Here is a 16,912-nt window from a genome sequence, read left to right as displayed (position 1 = left end):
TAATTTAACATTCATACATATATATTTTTTTCATTTTATGTATTTTTGGCTGTGCTGGGTCCTCATTGCAGCTCTGGTTTTTCTCCAGTTGTGGTGAGCAGGGGCTGTTCTCTCGTTGCGATGCGCAGGCTTTTCATTGAGGTGACTTCTCTTGTTGCAGAGATGGGCTCTAGGTGCTCAGGCTTCAGTAGTCACAGCTCTAGAGCGCAGGCACAGTAGTGGTGCATGGGCTTAAGTTGCTCCGAGGCATGTGGGGTCTTCCCGGACCAGGGATCAAACCCTTGTTTCCTGCATCGGCTGGCCACCAGGGAAGCCCAAACATTAGCGTTTTCTGTCATCTCGAGTCAGGAGTGTGGGAATAAAGAGGAAAGGTCTCATGCTAGAGGCACTGTGAATTTTCTCCTTGAGTCACCTTCTTCATTTTCTCTGAATCTTCTTCAGGTTATCCATGCCTTGGTAATTGTAGACCTTCTAGACTCTACAGTTAGTCTAAATATAGTGAGCTCTATGCCATATACTTAAGGATCTTTTTTGGTAATGTGCTCTATGATTGGTCTCTATTTATTTGATGTCCGCGATGACAGTAGGACTCTTCTGCCATGCTTAATTATCCTCCATTCCTTTGTTCCCTGTGTGCCATCTTGGAATTTTTCTCTTTTGTTTTTCTCCAGTTATTCATGCTAGTTTTGTGTTCTTATCCAAGAACATTTTTGGTACTTGTTTATTCCTGATTTCATAAGTTACAGTATTTGCTGTCTTAAAAACCCAGAATTGAGTTTTCTCCGAGCTGCTAATCATTTTTTTAGCCAGCTGGTGATGAGGCTTCTCTGGTTTGTTACAGGATAATGTGTTCCATCCTCCTGTCTGTGCTTTGTCTGATTTAGATTCTGAGTCCACATGTTTTAGTACATTTTTAGCAAGCAAAAATTTATTACCAATTTAGTGCTGACCGAAGGGGGAAAAAACCTTTTAATCAGATCTTCAGTCACCTGTGCCGCGTTGAGGCGCTTATGAATCTAGTTCAGGAATCCTTGGGCCCCACTAGGTGGAGTCAGAGCACATCGTTTCCAAAGAAATGGGGCCTTTTTCCGCTTCCCGAGTCTCCCTACTGTTCTTTTCTGCTGCTTTGCCAAATTTGAACCTTGCTTGGAAAATTCACAACTTTCCGTTAGTGAGTTATATTACTTCTGACTTTCCCATCCACCTTGCCAGCTTTAGTCTCCTGGTTTTAGTAGTTTTGATAATTTGTTGTTGTTTTGTTCAGTCGCTAAGGCATGTCCGACTCTTTGCAACCCCATGGACTGCACAGCACGCCAGTTTCCCTGTCCTCCACTATCTCTCTGAGTTTGCTCAAACTCATGTCCGTTGAGTCAGTGATGACATCCAACCAGCTCATCCTCTGTCCCCTTCTCATCCTGCCCTCAATCTTTCCCAGCATCAGGGTCTTTTCCAGTGAGTCAGTTCTTCCCATCAGGTGGCCAAAGTATTGGAGCTTCAGCTTCAGCATCAGTCCTTCCAATGACTATTCAGGGTTGGTAGGATTGACTGGTTTGATCTCCTTGCTGTCCGAGAGACTCTCCAGAGTCTTCTCCAGCACCACAGTTAGAAATTTGACTTTCAAGTAAAACTTAAAACTGAAGCCTGGAATCATTACTGAACTTATCTGAACTGATCTGTGGTTTTAAATTCACCAATTGTGTTTCTATCTAGTATCCTACTCCTATTGATCTGTGATTAAAGCAGTCTCATAAATAAGTTTAAGAAGACTTCAGCCTACAGTAGTTCTCATCTGCCTGCAGACTTTTTTTTAACCAGTCCTACTCACTCGCACCGATGCCTCCCACCCTTGTTAAAATCAGTGTCATTCTCCTTGGTGACTGTGTGTGCGTGCTGAGTCGCTTCAGTCGTGTCAGACTCTTTGCAACCCCATGGACTGTAGCCCTCCAGGCTCCTCTGTCCATGGACTTCTCCCGGCAAGAAGACTGGAGTGGGGTGCCATTTCCTCCTCCAGGATTAATGACTGTGAACCCTAATCAAGAGATCAAGCCAGAAACAGAACGTCTAAATGTTCTTTCCAGGCTAGGGTCTGGATTCTGCATGAGGTGGTTTGCATAAACACATAATGCTTTAGCTCTCTTGTGCTGATAGCTTTTTTTTTCTTTCTTTCTTTCTTTTTTTTTTTTTTAAGAAGCGCAATTTTAAATATAAACTACAATTTCCGCAGAGACCAGGGTATGAGTTGAGTAATGCTTGGTCATGGGCAATGTTTCAGAGTCTGTTCATCTTACTTCATGTTTAGGCATTTGAAATTGAGCTTTGTGCCACTGGTATTGAATTCACTCTTGTTTCCTATTCATAGCTCTCCGTAGAGTTCTTATTCTCGGTTGTTTGAAACATTTGTAATCATTGATAATTGCTGAATATCAACAGCAACCTTGATGCTAAAAAGCTTCTATTTTTCATTAGCATGATAATCACAGTTTTTGTTACACTAGCGAGTTCATTATTATAAGACAACCCCTGATTATTAGGAGTAATGAACATGATCGCAATGACAGAACCTGAGTAAGGGAAAAGAATGTAGCAAGAGCAATGAAATTAACTGTTAAGTGTCATTGACATCCCTGAAAATGATTTTAAGATACAGAATGGAATGTTAAAGGATTAAAAGAAAATTTATTATAGTAGCGAAAGAAGTACTCCACGGTTTACACAAAACCGTCTGAATCTCGTAGACTCGGGGGGTGTTAATCCTGAAAGCCCACTTGATGATTGTGGAAGCTGAGACCCAGAGAGGTTAAGTGACTTTCCCAGCACAGCAGGTTTGGGTGTTTTATAGTTGTTTGACAAGGCTGTGATTGCCCTCATGTTGTGAGCTAAATTCCAAAGACAGAGACTGTCTTCTTCGCTTTGGGAAGACTGTACTGCTTTTATAGTATATAAACTACTGATTCTTTTTGCTTTGTCATCTGTCAGCCGGCTTTCAAAGCTTCAAGCCCTCTTTTTTCATGGCATCATAAAAATCTAAGCCTTGCATGGGGGCCATGAGAGATTGACAGATGGAGAAACCGAGGGCCAGTTGAGCCCAGTGGCTCACCCACGGTTGTGGGTCGTTGAGGGCAGACTTTGGTTTGTTTTTGTTTTAAATATCTTTTGGCTGGGCCGCACAACGTGTGGGATCCTAGTTCCCTAACCAGGGATCGAACCTGCACCCCCTGCATTGACAGCTCATAGTCTTAACCACTGGACCACTGGGAAGTCTCCCAGAAGGGGCAGTCTCCCAGAAGGGGCGGTTTAGTACTTGGCTTCCCTCTCTGGGCTCATGGCTGCTGCCAGAACCTGTCTCCACTAAAGCAGGAAACACACCAGAAGCTGCAAACTTAAGGACTGTTGTCCCCGCAATCCGCACCCCCCCCCAAAAAAAATCATAATTCATTTTGTTTTGAAAGACTTCTTCTAGTTTAAAACATTTCTGCAGCTCCCTAAGGTGCTGTGATCTGTTTCCTACTGGTCTCTTGTTCTGAGGAAATTTTTCTTGGTTGCTCTTTGAGATTTAGATTTCCTTGGCAAGGTATTTTTAGAGAGAGATCAGTACGTGTCACCAAAGGCGGGCGGAGAGATTTATACCTTCAGGCCCAATTATGCAATTAGAATTTTAATAAGGAGTGTCATAAATTCTTGCTTCATTGCAGTCATTACCTAGAAGATTTTCTGCTCAGAAGCCTGATCCAGGTGTTATCATCATTATATCAACATCATCAGCCAACCATAGTGTTGGTGAAGTGGCCACAAATTGATTATGCAGTACTTGCTTGGGTCCCAGGAGACTGAGAGAGAGAGAGAGAGAGAGAGAGAGAGAGAGAGAGAGAGAGAGAGAGAGAGAGTGTTAGCTCTTGCCTTCAAGGAGTTTATGATCTGCAGAACTACAGGAAAGACAGGAATCTTGGGGAAAGACAGATAACCCAATTTTTCCATGTATGTAAAGTGCATATTGGATTTCCCAAGTGGCTCAGTGGTAAAGAATCCACCTGCAATGTAGGAGACACAGGTTCCATCCCTGATTCAGGAAGATACCCTGGAGAAGGAAATGGCAACCCATCCCAGTATTCTTTTTTTTTTTTCCGTACCATGGATAGAGGAGCATGGCAGGCTACAGTCCACGCAATCTCAAAAGAGTCGGACACAACTTCACGACTAAAACAACAAAAGTGCTTGTTAACTCATGTGTCTGGTGTTATATGCTGGGCAAGGAGACTGATGAAATAAGGAAGGAACCTAAGAAAGGTCTGACTGAGAAAATGGAAGCATATGGTTGTGCTGAGCTGGGAGGACACGAGCTGCCTTGTAACAAGGCAGGGCAGTTGGTTGGAGGAGAGAGGAGGTAATTGGTGGAGGGCCTTGAAACCAATAATTTAGATACATTGGGCATATTAACAGCAATGATCGGAGGACGGGGAGAGGAAGATTACTTGCTGTGGTTGATTATAGCAGAAACTGACAGGGCAAGATTGCAGCTGAAATGTTTGTTTTGTATAAGGGTGGTTTCAGGTTTGCGTAATTTTGCGCAGATCAAGATAAGGGATTTGGGGGTCGTGATTGGTATGGAGCAGAGATAAGATTGTTTTTTGGCTAAAATCCTGTTTCCCCTTTTCCCTCAAAAATAATGACTGAGTAGGAGTGGTGTGTTCTAGCCAACTCATTGGAAAAGACCCTGCTGCTTGGAAAAATGGAATGCAAAAGGAGAAGGGGACAGCAGAGGATGAGATGGTTAGATAGCATCACTAACTCAATGGACATGAACTTCAGCAAACTCTGGGAGATAGTGGAGGACAAAGGAATTTGGCATGCTATAGTCCATGGGGTTGCAAAGAGTCAGACACGACGCAGTGACTGAACAACAAGTGGAAAACATCATAGTTGAGGATGCGTTTAATTAACCCAGCCTAGGGAATCATAGCTTAACCTAGCCTGGCTTTGTTGTTGTTTAGTCACTAAGTCATGTCTGACTCTTCTGTGACCCCATGGACTGTAGCCCGCCAGGCTCCTCTGTGCATGGGATTTCCCAGGCAAGAATACTGGTGTGGGTTGCCATTTCTTCCTCCAGGGAGTCTTCCCGACCCAGGGACTGAACCCAGGTCTCTTGAGTCTCCTGCATTGGCAGGTGGATTCTTTACCACTGAGCCACCAGGGAAGCCCAGCTTAGATCTGCTCAAAACACATTAGCCTACAGTTGGGCAAAATCATCTCTTTAAAAATAAAGTATTTTTTGAGACATCTCAAAAAAAGGGGGGAGTGATGTGTCCTCACTATGATAGGGAACACAGACATAAGACACAACCCTGGTAGTGTTTTTGTTTTGTTTTGTTTTGTTTTGTTTTGCCAGACCATATGTATGGCATGTGGGTCTTGGTTCCCTGACCAGGGATTTGAACCTATGCCTCCTGCATTGGGAGCATGGAGTCTTAACCACTGGACCACCAGGGAAGTCTGCAAACCAGAAAAGATTTTAATGGAACTCATTATTTACTACGGTGCAGCAAAATCATCTTTATAACTCTTAACACTGTGTACATCTGCTCAACAGAGGTGTTGGACTTTTTTTTATTTCAATATTTATTTATTTGGCGATGCTGGGTCCTAGTTGCTCCATGTGAGTTCTTGGTTGCAGCGTGTGGGATCTAGTTCCCTGACCAGGGATTGAACCCAAGCCCTCTGCATTGGGAGCTCAGAATCTTAACCACTAGACCAGCAGGGAAGTCCCTGGCATCTGTTTTTTTTTTTTTTTCAAAACAGACAAATAAAAGTTAGTCCTACTTAGGTTTGGATCTGGTATGGAAACGTCTTAAATTGTCAACTGTTCTCTGAATTGGTTCTTGTAGGGCAGCTGTGGCTGCAGAGGTGTTAGGGATCAGCGTTGAGAGCAGTCACAGCCCTCTGGCTCTGTGTTCCCGAAACCATGGCAAACACGCGGCTCGCGTCCTGAGCCCTGGGAGGCGCCGTTCCTTCTGTTGCTCTGTCTGTAAAGGATCCGACCTTTCGACACTTTTTACGGCAAATGCTGGGGCAGCTTGTGAGCTAAATAGGAGAAGCCCTGATAAGTGAATGCCAGGTCCCTTGGTTCTGTCTTCGGTGGAGCAGACAGCCAGTCCAGTAGCCTCCTTTGGGTGGCTGATAACCCAGTCCCCTGACATCTATGAAACGGGGTGTCAACCTCTCTGCTAGCTTCTCCAGGCTTGAATCTCTTCTGTAAAGCTGAAGTGTCTTCTGATTCTCAGGCATCTCACCCACGGCAGTCAAACTCGGTCCTGCTTCTTCAAGCTAGTTTGCCCTGTTCTGTTTGTGGCCTCTTCCTGTGTCGTGTCTGGCTTTCCACGCGCCCTGCGTGGCTGTCTCCAGCAAGCACAAGGGGTTAAAGAGCAGTGGGAGAAATACGACTCCGTGTCTGCCAAAGCCCAAAAAGCAAGTGGTCGTTTTAGGACTGTGAGTCTACACCTGGCCCGTTGTAAGAAGAGGTCGTGGATTTTTACTAACATTTCCCCAGTTAATAGACCCCCATCAGCCCCATACGTGATTGGTGCCAGTTACTTCCAACAGCAGGAAAAGCACTGCATTCCCGCTATGTCCTCCGCCCGGAGCCGTAAATGCTTAGCGCTATTTCCTTAAACCATTCGAGGTTGATAAATGACAAGCACTTCACTCTGGGTAAAGCTCATAAATTCAGCCCCTACCAAAAATAACAAGCTGACAGCACTTAGTCCTGTTTATAAAGTTCATACACATCCATCTCTGATGGAGGTGCAGGGTGGATCTGGGAAATAGCACCGCAGCCCGTTAAAATAATGCGAGAGTGCGGCCAGGACGCAGCACTTCGCACCGGGCGCCCTGATGCCCCGCCAACTGCCCCGCGTGCCACGGGCATCTGAAGGAGGAGGCTGGAGCCCACACGCCCTGGAGTCCAGAGCCCTGCTCCTTCCCACAAACGGCCTTTCTCACTCCCTCCACTGCTCCTCTTTCTGCAAGTGAGCTCATGCCTCCTCTTCCCTGGGCTGAGGGGAGGCGCTGGGACCCATCCCTTGTGGAGGAAGAGATGGATTCAAGCAAATCCATCCGCCAGCACAAGGAGCTGTTCTCTTTCTATCAGTCTGCATGGGAAAAATGGCAAACCCTCCAAAAAAAAAGGGGCCTGTAAGTGCAAAGCCTGAATGACTTATGTTCTAGCAGGTGTCAGAAGAGGAAATGTTTTAATAAAAAAAAAATAAGGGACTTCCCTGTTGGTCCAGTGGCTAAGCCTTCGCACTCCCAAGGCAGGGGGCCCGGGTTTGATCCCTGGTCGGAGAACTAGATCCTACATGCCACAATTAAGAGTTTGCATGGGGAAAAAAAAAGAGTTTGCATGCTGCAGCCAAATAAATATTAAAATATGAATAAACAAGAAACTCATCCCACTGGTCGTGGCTCCTTAGAGACCTGGCAGGTCTTGTTGAGGGGAGGCCTGTCGACTGGGAAACAGTGACCGAAGGACCCAGGCCCGGGTGGGCTGAGGAGGGCGTGAGTTGGCCGAGGAGGCCGTGAGCCGTCACAGGGCTGCAGCCGCAAACTCGGTAGGGCACTGAACGTTCAGTGCTGCAGACAGGACAGCCACGCTGCCTCTCAGACACCAAGCGCAGAGAACGTTCTTTCCCTTTGCAACAGCTTGGACCCGAGCCGCAGACATGCTGTTCCCTCCGGCTGGCACGACCCGCTCCCCCCGTTCCTATATCAGAGGACCAGCCACCACCCGGCTTTGGAGACCCAACTCAGACCCAGCATCTCCCCTGGAAGGCCCCTCTCTCCCCACCAGACCCCCAGGCCTGAGCTGTGTCCCCCCAGTCCTCTGTTCTGTGAGCATTTGCCAGGTCGCACTTTCCTCCTCTCTTCACCTGTCCTCCCCGTCAGCCATGAGCAGGGACAGCGTCTTGTCCCGGATCCCTCATTCATCCCTAGGGCCGAGCGCAGTGACGAGGACGTAGTGGGTGCTCAATAAATGTTTGTCAAGTGAGTGATGGCGTGGTTAGCGCGATGAGAATTGATGATGCCCTTCCTGATCCGCCATCCATCACCCATGGAGTGGAACACGACCAGGAGGCTTTAAACGATGCCACTTGCGAACGTAGGGAGGAGAGGCGGGGTTAGAATGAGTAATCACCCCCTTTTATTGAGTATTTATTGCGGCACCTTCTCAGGCTTTTAAAATGTATCAGTGCACTTAATCCTGAGATCAATCTGCTAAGACAGGTTCTGTTCATTATCCCCACTGCAGAGCACAAGGAAGTTCAATAACTTGCCGAAGGTCACACGGTGGCAGCGAAGAGATTCATACCGAGGTTAGATAACCATGGTTTCTCTCTGCCTTGGAGGCTGGTTCCTGGAAAGACTTAAGCTCGAATCTCCAGAGGCATCCATCTTATGTAATGGTTTAATTTCTCTCCTGTGCATGAAAAATGGGTATGAGTCACGTTCCATTGCATGGAGAAAGCAGGAAACAGTCCCTCGGATAACTTTCTGTAGTTCACGAGACAGGCAGGGTTAGGTGACAAAGAATTGGTTTGTTTATTTATTAAAGTCTTCATCGAATTGGTGACAATATTACTTACGTTACAATATCATGTTCCAATTTTTGGCCTTGAGCCATGTGGGATCTTACCTCCCCAACTAGGGATCAAGCCCACACCCTCTGCAATGGAAGGGGGAAGTCCCTGAAGAATTGGTTTTAGACGGTAGTTGAAAGTATGGCATCGCAAGTGTTCCCCAGCCACGCTGAACAACAGTACTGCCATTTCCTGCAAGGACCGTCTAAGCTGTTTGGCCTCTAGACCTTCGCATGCGCTCTTCCCTCTGCCTGTCACACACTTCCCTGCTCATTCCTCCTTCCCCAAGTCCGGTCCTCACTTGGCTTCCCTTTTCCACCCGCTCAGATGCAGTTTCCCCGCCCTCCCAGGCAGAGGGTCCCTTCCTGCCCCCGATGTCCCTGCCAGTGCCATAGCGCTGACAGCCACACTCGGACCTGACCTGTGTGGGGGGCGAGAGGAATGATCCCCTGTTCTTGATAGGTCTCCGCTCCGGGCCCGTTCTCTGAGAGCGGAGACTGTCTTCTGTTCCCCATTAACCTCCTGTACCTCATCTGGTGCTTGGACACAACGTGTGTTCTCTCAATGTTTGTTGAAGGAGTGGATGAACAGGAGTTCATTTTGGTTTACACTTTTGAGCCTCAAGGTTTTTTTGGCCACGCCTTAGGGCATGTGGGATCTTAGTTCCCCAATCAGGGATCGAACCCACGTCCACTGCCTTAGGAGCGTGGAGTCTTAACCACCAGGGAAGTCCAGAGTGAAGGGCTTTTCCTCTTTTTTTTGGAGCCAAGGGTTTTTTAAGTGGTCAAGTGTGTTCTGTCACACAGCCATCGTTTGCCATGTCTTGTGTGTACACACTCGGCAGGCGCCATGGGGAGTGGAGAGATGACCTGTGTCGCTCCTGTTCCGAGGCGCCCACCCGCTGTCGACCGGCGGCAGAACTAGAGGCAGGTATGGTCACGTGCCGGTGAGTCCAAGGACGCCCCATCACAACCCCAGACCTCCCCTCTGCAGGGTGTCCTGAGAACCGCCGGGAGCAACTGTGAGCAGTGGGTCTTGTCTGTGAAGAAGTAGAAACTCGCATTAGAGGACTGAGCAGGCCGCCCGCCAGCCTTTGGGGAAGGCATGTTGAAAAGTGCAACCTCATGTAGGTAACAGCACGCTGGAGGTTAGCTGTAACCCAAGAGAGACTCCTGATGACTTAAGAATAGAACACTTTATTTTATAAATAGAGCGGACACTTAAAATCAGATGTATTTAGGACGCCTCTGCCTGGTTTCCTTGGGCACCTTAGTTGAGCTTTACTTTGTCTAGAACTTAATTACTCGTCTGTTTCCCTCAAAATTAGCTGCTCCAGCTTCTCCCATCTTCCAGCCTTCCTTTCCTGGAGCCACCTGATGGTCAAACCCAGAAATTCAGGTGTTTCTCTCAACGCTTCTCCAGTTCTCAGCCTTCCTCTCCTTCCCACTTGCCTTCCGCTGGGTGGGAGTTGTCCTCTCTCCTGGCTTTCTTGATTCCAGTCTCCTTTCAGCTTCCCTGTTGGCTCAGACAGTAAAGACTGCCTGCAATGCAGGAAACCCAGGTTTGATCCCTGGGTCGGGAAGATCCCCCGCAGAAGGGAATGGCCATCCACTCCAATATTCTTGCCTGGAGAATCCCATGGACGGAGGAGCCAGCTGGGCTATAGTCTATGGGGTCTGAAGAGAGTCAGACACGACTGAGAGACTCATGTCCCCCATCCCATTCTCCATCATGTTGTCAGCGCGCATTCTAGAATACAGGGCCGATCCCATCATCCGTCTGCCTGAGGGTCTTTGGCCGGTCCCATCCACACGCCGCCAAGTTCAGGCTGTCTTGTCTCACCTCTGCCAGATGACCTGCATTTCTTTGTAGAGATCAGGACATTTGTTTGTTCTGAGACGTATCTCCTTTCCTCCTTTAACTAATTCCCCTCTGTTCTTTAAAGCTTTTCCCCCCCAGTGTCCTTGCTTGAGTCTCTGGCGGGGAACAGGCCTCCAGCATTTTCACATGTCTAATGTTGTTTGACACATAGAATGTGCTCTGTGATGCCTGCTGAAATATCAGCTGAGAGGACAAGGGGTTCGCTGGTGGCCTAGTTAGGTTAGGATTCTGAGCTTTCGCTGCCATGGCCTAGGTTCGATCCCAGGTCCAGGAGCTGAGAACCTGCGAGCTGCGTGATGTAGCCAAAAAAAAAAAATGATAAGAGGAAGCAGAGACTTTAATTCACCTTGAGCTGTACAGGAATAATATCGGACCCTTGCAAGAACAGGTTTTATTTTAAGGTGGGAGAAGAGTGTTAAGACCCCAGTCACTTACTGGAAAAGGTGGCTGGGGAGGGCTGGTAGAGAGCAAGCCAGAAGGAAAGCCCACAGAGCAGAAAAAGAGGCGATCGGGGGCGGGGGTGGGGGGTGGTCTGCCTACCTTAGACCATTAAGAAAATGGCCCGTGTCTGCTGTAGCAGGCTGCCAAGGAAGGTCTCCTTATTTATATAAGAAAGGGACAGGTCTGCAGTAGGTAATTAATGACTCAGACTCGTTTCCAATTTGACATCCTGCAGTTCTTAGAGTCGAAGTTGAAAATCCAAGACAGGCATTCTGAGTTTTTGTGAGAACCATGCCCCCCCTTCCCCCCCCCAACACACACACACACTTCATTGCAGGCCCCGTGGGAACAAAGACATTGTCTCTGCCTTCAACAGAGATAGTTTTGCATTTCGGAAACAAAGAGGTAGAAAGGAATACAGGAAAACTGCCTTGATAGGAGGTTGTGTTTGAGAATTTAAGGTCCCAAGTCAGGAAATCCAGTCGGCATCCTCTCGGGAGTTAGGATGCACCGCACACCCTTTAGCAGACAGCCCCTGCCTGCCAGAGCCTGCCCGGCAGCGGCCGTGAGTTATGGCAGATGGGGAACCTTTACCTTGATCTTCTGGGCCGCTGGGTGTTTCACTTCTCCAAGTTAATGTCTGCTCTTAAGCGTTACATTATCTGGTAGCAAAGTAGTCATTTATAATTTATATACTATGTGCCGGCTTGAAATAGAGACAAGAGGATCATCGGCGTTCTGAAGCTCCTTGTTTTCCAAAATAATATTTCTTTGGTGAAGTCTGCCGGTAGGAATTAAAAAAGCCTGCCGTGAATTAAAAAGCCCTTTGTCCAGCAGTCAAGCTGGGACACAGATGTGCCAACAAGCATTACTAGTAAAGACCTCCACCTCTGGGGTGGCACAGGGGCCCCACTGAAGTCCCAGAGAGGGGACGGGGGCAGAGCTGGAGGGACATGTGGAGAAACGGCCCCCGTGAAGGACAAAAGCCAACCTGCATCTCCATCCCTTATCTGCTGAGTGTTTATGCATCTGGCTCCATCAGGTCATCGTTGCGGCAAAGCGGGATCTTTTGTTGCGGCGACCGGGCTCGTTTGCTCTGTGGCACGTGGGATCTCAGTTCCCGGACCAGGGCTTGAACCCACATCCCCTGCATTTCAAGGTGGATTCTTAACCACTGGACCACCAGGAAAGTCCGTGTGCTGCAGCCTTTGGTGTCCCTCTGCGTAGGCTGTTCCTTTGCTCTATTGATGTTGATGGTACAGACCAGGATGGGCTTCCCCGTTGAGTGCTTTGTAGGGAACACGCTGTCCGCTCACATACATTAAAAATAGAAAAATCCTGCTTGAAAAGCCCTCTGTAGAGTCAGGTCTTAGCAGAAACGAATCGAATCTTAGAGGTCTTGCTTGTTTTGTTTTTTTTTCCTTCTTTTTTAAGAAGTCTCTGAACCCAAAATTTTCCCCAGTGCTTTTTCATCATACATCTGGAATGTGCCGGGACCTTGGGTGGAGATTTCTCTCATCAGGGGAGGAGAACAGACGCCCCTCTGAAGTCGGGTGGCATTGCTCTTCCGATGTTTGGTGACCTCGTAGTATCTGAATCCACCGTCTGTGACCGTGGTCTCCATGATGTGGCTCACGCTCATCCGTGTACCCGGGTGTCCACTCGAGTGTCCTCCTGATACTTGGGGGCCGCTGGGGTCGGGGCGAGGGGCTACTGAGGAGTAATATGGGAACATCCTGGGCGATATAACTGGAGAGCCACAAGGTGGCAACATTTAGTAAGCTGCTGGGCATTTTCTTCCCCTATTATGATATTGAACCTGCTTTTCCAGCCATGAGATTGAAGAGCACAGAAAAAGGGTTTAGCAGCCAGTGCTTCGGGTCCTTCTGGAAGGAACACTGTGGAGTCAGCACACTGCAGTGTACTGCTGTCGGTTTGTCCCTGGGTTTCCTGTGAAACTGCTGTGTGACTACAGCTGGGACCCCCTGCCCTCCGGCCTCCGTTACACATCGTTATGGGGGGGACCATGACTTTGCTGGCTGGTCTCTGATGGTGCCTTTTCCCCTTGATTTGTGACTTTGATTACAACTTCCTCCCCTATATTGCTTTTAAAAATATCTAGTAAAACTTGTCTTTACGTTTTAAAAAGCTAGCCTTCTATCGAAGGGCAGAGTCGTGATTAAAAAGAAGATCGACAGTAAAATCTCGAGGAAATGCATGTCCCAGGGAGCTCACCCCGGGTTAACTGGAGAAGCTCGACTCTCCTAAATGCGGATGCTATTTACCAGCCTTCCAAAATTAGCAGCTTTGGGGATATTAAGATCTGAAAGGAACTGTCCAAGGGAGGTATTGTGTATGCTTTGCAGCGATTAAGCCATTAAGGTCTAATTGGTATTTTCCCACTCATGGTTTTGTGTGGGAAGCTTCACAATTATTTAGGAATTCTGTGCTCATCAGCCATCTCAGCATCGTCCCCACCTTTCAGAACCTGAGAACCGGGGACCGCAGAGGAAAGGGTTTTTCCTGTGAGCGGACTGCGACTCAGGCTCAGCCGGCTTCCCCTGTTGATTTCTTCCCTTGCAGATGAAGTGGAAGGGGAAGGACCTGTTTGACTTGGTATGCCGGACCCTGGGGCTTCGCGAAACCTGGTTCTTTGGCCTGCAGTACACAATCAAGGACACGGTGGCCTGGCTCAAGATGGACAAGAAGGTGGGCCTGGACCCCGACGACACTAGCGGGGCTGGCGTGGGCTCCGAACTTCCCGAGTGTGTGTCTAGCTTGTTGCTCATCACGGAACATTACAGGGGCACAGTAGAGAGAGGGGCGGGTCGCAGAGGAGGTCACGTGGGACGTGGGTCTGGGGAGGCCCCCCCCTGCTCCCCAGGCCCGAAGAATCCCCCAGGAGTGACCTGCCACCACTCCTGGCTTCTTCGTTTGTCATCGGCTGTCAGCTGACTGCTCCAGGCTTTATGCCGTTCAGTAGACTGAGCCAGGAGTCAGGCTTTGTGAATAAAAATTACCATTGTATTATCTTTTTTTTTCCGCCCACAATTTATGTCTTTGAAAGATTTTCTCAGAGCTCATGTGCTTTAGGGAATTTTTTTCGAGTCTTTTTGAGAAACACCATGGCCCAACTCAATTTACTCATTACCGTGATCTAAGGAATAAAGAGTGCCCTGGTCCCCACGGTGAAGGAAGAATGTCTCTTTTGTTCTCGTGTTTCCTGGGGCCTCTGAGGCCTGGTGGAGGAGTCTGGGCTCCCAGCAGTTCTAACGTGGCTCAGAAATGGATATTGCCTCGGGGAACTGCCCTCTGCATGGGTTCTTATACATGCACAGAGACACTGTCACCTCCTTACCTGCCTACCTAACCTCAGAGATGCTGAGAGCAGGGCCATACGCATTTGTCAGTAACTCCTAAAAGACCCCCAAATCTCAGAGTGAGTCAGCGTCAAATTCTTACCACCGATTATGCCCTGCAAGTGCTTACCCCATCTTATTATCTACTGCTTGGCATGATAAACAGTGCGAGCCTTCTGTCTTTCACCAGTTTGACGCTGAACCCAAGTGTTCAAATTGTGTTTACGTATGTAAATCTGGATCTTCACATTGGGATGGCTGCCGGTTATAAATTTCACGTGGAAATTCCCAACGATCATGAACGTCCCCGATCAGGTTTATTTTGAATTTCTCAGGCGCCGAGGCCAGGAATTTGGGCCGGTACCTGGAGGGTTACCCACCAAAGACAGCAGAACCATCGGTATCACTTTATAGCTCTCAGCAAAGTAAATTTGCAGTCGTACCTGAGTGTCGGCCAAATGGATATTAGACTGGGGGCCTCAGGAGCCGTGGAGCCTGCTGCTCAAAAGAAATAAATTATGACACATGTTAATGGAGGCTTGTAGCCTGTCACATGGCATGTTTATGTCCTGAGATGAAATTCATTCTGGAGAGCAGATGGCTCAAGCTTTCCAGTGGGTGGATGAAATTGTTAGAAGATTAAAGGCCCTGTGGTTTACTGGCTGTGCTCAAGTAGTTCGTGGGGGCCACTCTAGAGGTTCCTTGAAACACAGGGTTGCCCCGATGGGGCATGTTTCACCTCTTGCTGCTCAGTTGATGATGAGATGATTCGGCAGAGATGTAGTTCGTCATCTCTAAGCTTCATCCCACCGTGGATTTCAATGCTGGAGGTAGGCAGCAAGACCAAGCAGTAGAGGGAGAGTCACGAGTTGAGAACATTAAAAAACTTTAATTTTAATTTAATTTAATTTTACTTTCGGCCTGCTGTAAAGGATAGTGCCCAAGACCCTCGGGTTATAAATTTCTAGTTGTTAGCTATCTCTGCGGCCTTGAAAACATTGGTGCCTTAATATTCTTAGCTCCACTCACCATTTGGGGGAATCGATTCATTTGGTTCAGAGACGCCATGTGAGTGAACATCACCTCCTGTTATAGGTGGCTCTGTGAAAGCCTCAAACTGTAGAATCACAACCCTTGGGGAATGTGGCGACGGATTTAGAAGGGAGAAGAATATTTGTACTCTCCCTGCAGAAGGCTCTTTGATGGTGGCCCTGGGAGGGAGAGGGGCCAACCTGGCTTGCTTTCCTTTAACTCCGTGATCCCACAGGTGCTGGATCATGACGTCTCAAAGGAAGAGCCGGTCACCTTTCACTTCCTGGCCAAATTTTATCCCGAGAATGCCGAGGAAGAGCTGGTTCAGGAGATCACGCAGCACTTATTCTTCCTGCAGGTACCCCTTTCCGATGCTACGCCCCCGATCCTGAAAGTACCCCCCACCCAGAGGCGTGGCCACAGACGCAGTCTGGACCGACCCCTCCATGTCAACCACACATGCCTGCACGTCCTAAAAACTCTTTCTCCTTCTGGAAAGCCAGCCCCTCTGGTTCTGTAATGAAAAAACAAGCTTCAGGACAAAACTCTGCTTGAGCGATGAGCATTGGTGTCAGATGAAACTGCAGAAGTGTGATGGCAATAGAACTGATGCCGGTAGCAGCTCCCTCAGTAGATCCATCTCTTTGGAGAGGGATCCCGTTTTCTTCCCCACTAACTTAAAAGTACTAGGTAGTTGCCCCGGAAGCCTGAACAGAATCTTGCAAAGAGTAGTTCTTCCAAAAGTTCAAAATTCACTCTCGTGAAGGTGAGACTTCAGCACTCCACTGACACTTGGGATCCATCAGACTTCAAGCCACTCTTTGTCTAGGGTTGTCTTATTTTCCACTTGCTCCCCCTTTAGATTGTGAGCCTCTTTAAGGCAAGGCTCACTGAGTGCATGGTGGCCATCCCATAATTGTTCCACCGAAATGAAGAAATCAGGAGATCCATAATTAGAGGTTCAGAGCCAGCTAGAGTTGACCCTCTGGGGGGGCAGCCAGGGGATTGGAGTGAGGGTGAGAACGCTGTCAGTTTTGTTTGTGTTCCTCCTGCTTGGTCAGAGCACTTCCCCAGTTTCAGAGTTAGTTTTTTTGTTTGTTTTTTGCTGTATCTTAAGGTATTTGGCATCTTAGTTCCCCAACCAGGGATCGAACCCATACCCCCTGCAGTGGAAGCTCGGAGTCTTAACTGCTAGACCACCAGGGAAGTCCTCTTGGTTGGTGCTGAACGCTGGAAGATCAGCGTGACAGAAAAAACCCTGCAGGGGCATTAGATATGTGATTTCCCTACATGTGATAGCATGTAGGCTATCACCTAGGCCTCCTATGGAACTTCCCAGGGGGCTCAGTGGTAAAGAATCCGCCTGCCAATGGAGGAGATGCTGGTTCGATTCCTGGTTGGAGGAAGATCCCCTGGAGAAGGAAATGGCAACCCACTCCAGTATTCTTACCTGGGAAATCCCACGGACAGAGGAGCCTGGCGGGCTACAGTCCATGGGGTCGCAAAGAGTCAGACATGATTTAGCAACTGAACAACAAAATAGCAAAGTTTACCCTCCCCCCAAAAAAGTGT

The 16,912-nt window shown here is 48.2% G+C and overlaps 1 protein-coding gene across 4 annotated transcripts in view; it reads left to right on the top strand.

The window, feature by feature from the left end:
• Nucleotides 1-16,912, top strand: part of NF2 (NF2, moesin-ezrin-radixin like (MERLIN) tumor suppressor) — a 65,045-nt gene that overhangs the window by 7,049 nt on the left and 41,084 nt on the right. For all 4 annotated transcript variants that reach the window (XM_065903667.1, XM_065903664.1, XM_065903663.1 and 1 more), the window contains exons 2-3: nt 13,533-13,658; nt 15,576-15,698. In XM_065903667.1, the coding sequence (XP_065759739.1) occupies nt 13,533-13,658; nt 15,576-15,698 (249 nt within the window). The remainder of the gene's footprint in view (nt 1-13,532; nt 13,659-15,575; nt 15,699-16,912) is intronic.

This window comes from Muntiacus reevesi, chromosome 13 (genome assembly GCF_963930625.1).
Source record: "Muntiacus reevesi chromosome 13, mMunRee1.1, whole genome shotgun sequence".
In the NCBI taxonomy this organism is placed as follows: domain Eukaryota; kingdom Metazoa; phylum Chordata; class Mammalia; order Artiodactyla; family Cervidae; genus Muntiacus; species Muntiacus reevesi.
The sequence above is the reverse complement of the archived record's forward strand: the minus strand, read 5'-3'. Positions and strand labels throughout refer to the sequence as shown.